We start from the raw sequence: 1,140 nt of genomic DNA on the forward strand, positions 1-1,140 counted from the left end.
AGGATCTTGCTCCTGAGAATGGGAAGGCAGAGCTTACCTTTATTTTTGCGGGGTGAGGTGGAGGGGAAGGCTGTTCCTGCCCATCTAGGGAAGAGGTTGGGTACGGGGCGGGGGGTTATCCTTAGCATAAAAAAGGTAAGCATGGTGATTTCTACACAAAATACTTTATTAGTCAGCTAAAAACAGTGATCCAGGCAGCAGCCAGAAAGGGAAGATGGAAAGGAAGAGGGAATCCGCTTTTAGGCAGAGGGAAGGGTCAGAGTCCAGCATGAAGAGTGATCTGTGGCCCTTATCCCCCTCAAATGCCTGGGAACAGCAGGACGCTGGACAAGTCAGCCCCATCACCAAGCCCAGCTTCTTCCCACGCTGGCAGGATGCAGCGGCAGCAAGTGGGCATCAGCACGGGCACAGAGCAGCCCCATTTCTCCCCAGCACTAGCCCAGGCCCCCTGCCAGGCCCTCCCTGAGCTCCTCCTGCGGCTGAAAATGTCCCTTGGGAGGAGAGCAGTGTGCGGCACTCACAGGACAGGGGCTGTGCCTGGAAAATGGGGAGGCAGACGAGAAGGCAGAGTGAGGGGGTGCCTGGTTCTGCCCTTTGGCACCCGCTCAGTCCCCCGACACAAGGAGCGTTCCCCACAGCCCCTCCTGCGCGTTTGAAAGCCACAGGAACTGCCAGCCTCACCTTTGCCCCTGTGTGCAGACGTCCGGTGGCTTCTTTTGGCTTTAACTGGCACCTCCGGCTCAGTCGAGGCTGGAGCAGTGGTTGCTTTCCTCCGGCGGGCACGTCCCTTCCTCGGCCTGTCAGCCACCTCCTCCTCCTCCTCCTCCTTCGCTGCAGCCCTGGGATGCCGTTTTGAGGCACGTGTGGTGACCTGGGTGGATATCAGAGCTGGAGCTTAGGAGCAGGAGTGTGCTTGGACTGCCGGCTGATGGGAAACTCCAGGTAGGAGCCTCACCATGAATTCGGGAGCAGCCTGAGCAGGGCACGGGGAACAGGACAACCTCTAAACCTAGCAGAGCTGCAGCAACCACAAAGCTTCTTACCTTGGGGGTGGGAGCTTCAGGGTCTGCCTTCAGCTGAGCGCACTTCTTGCGGGACGTCTGCCCTGCGTGAGAAGCCGTGGCCAGGTTAGGTGGGGGG

The 1,140-nt window shown here is 59.1% G+C and overlaps 1 protein-coding gene across 1 annotated transcript in view; it reads right to left on the reverse strand.

The window, feature by feature from the left end:
- Positions 1 to 517: 517 nt before the first annotated feature.
- NEIL1 (nei like DNA glycosylase 1) overlaps positions 518 to 1,140 on the reverse strand; it is a gene marked incomplete at its 5' end in the record, with an annotated part of 3,171 nt that continues 2,548 nt past the window's right edge. Inside the window, 3 exons of the mRNA XM_029085061.1 lie at positions 518 to 537; positions 682 to 871; positions 1,044 to 1,105. Coding sequence (XP_028940894.1) covers positions 518 to 537; positions 682 to 871; positions 1,044 to 1,105 — 272 coding nt within the window. The remainder of the gene's footprint in view (positions 538 to 681; positions 872 to 1,043; positions 1,106 to 1,140) is intronic.

Source organism: Antrostomus carolinensis, unplaced genomic scaffold (genome assembly GCF_000700745.2).
Source record: "Antrostomus carolinensis isolate BGI_N321 unplaced genomic scaffold, ASM70074v2 scaffold2445, whole genome shotgun sequence".
Taxonomy (NCBI): Eukaryota; Metazoa; Chordata; class Aves; order Caprimulgiformes; family Caprimulgidae; genus Antrostomus; species Antrostomus carolinensis.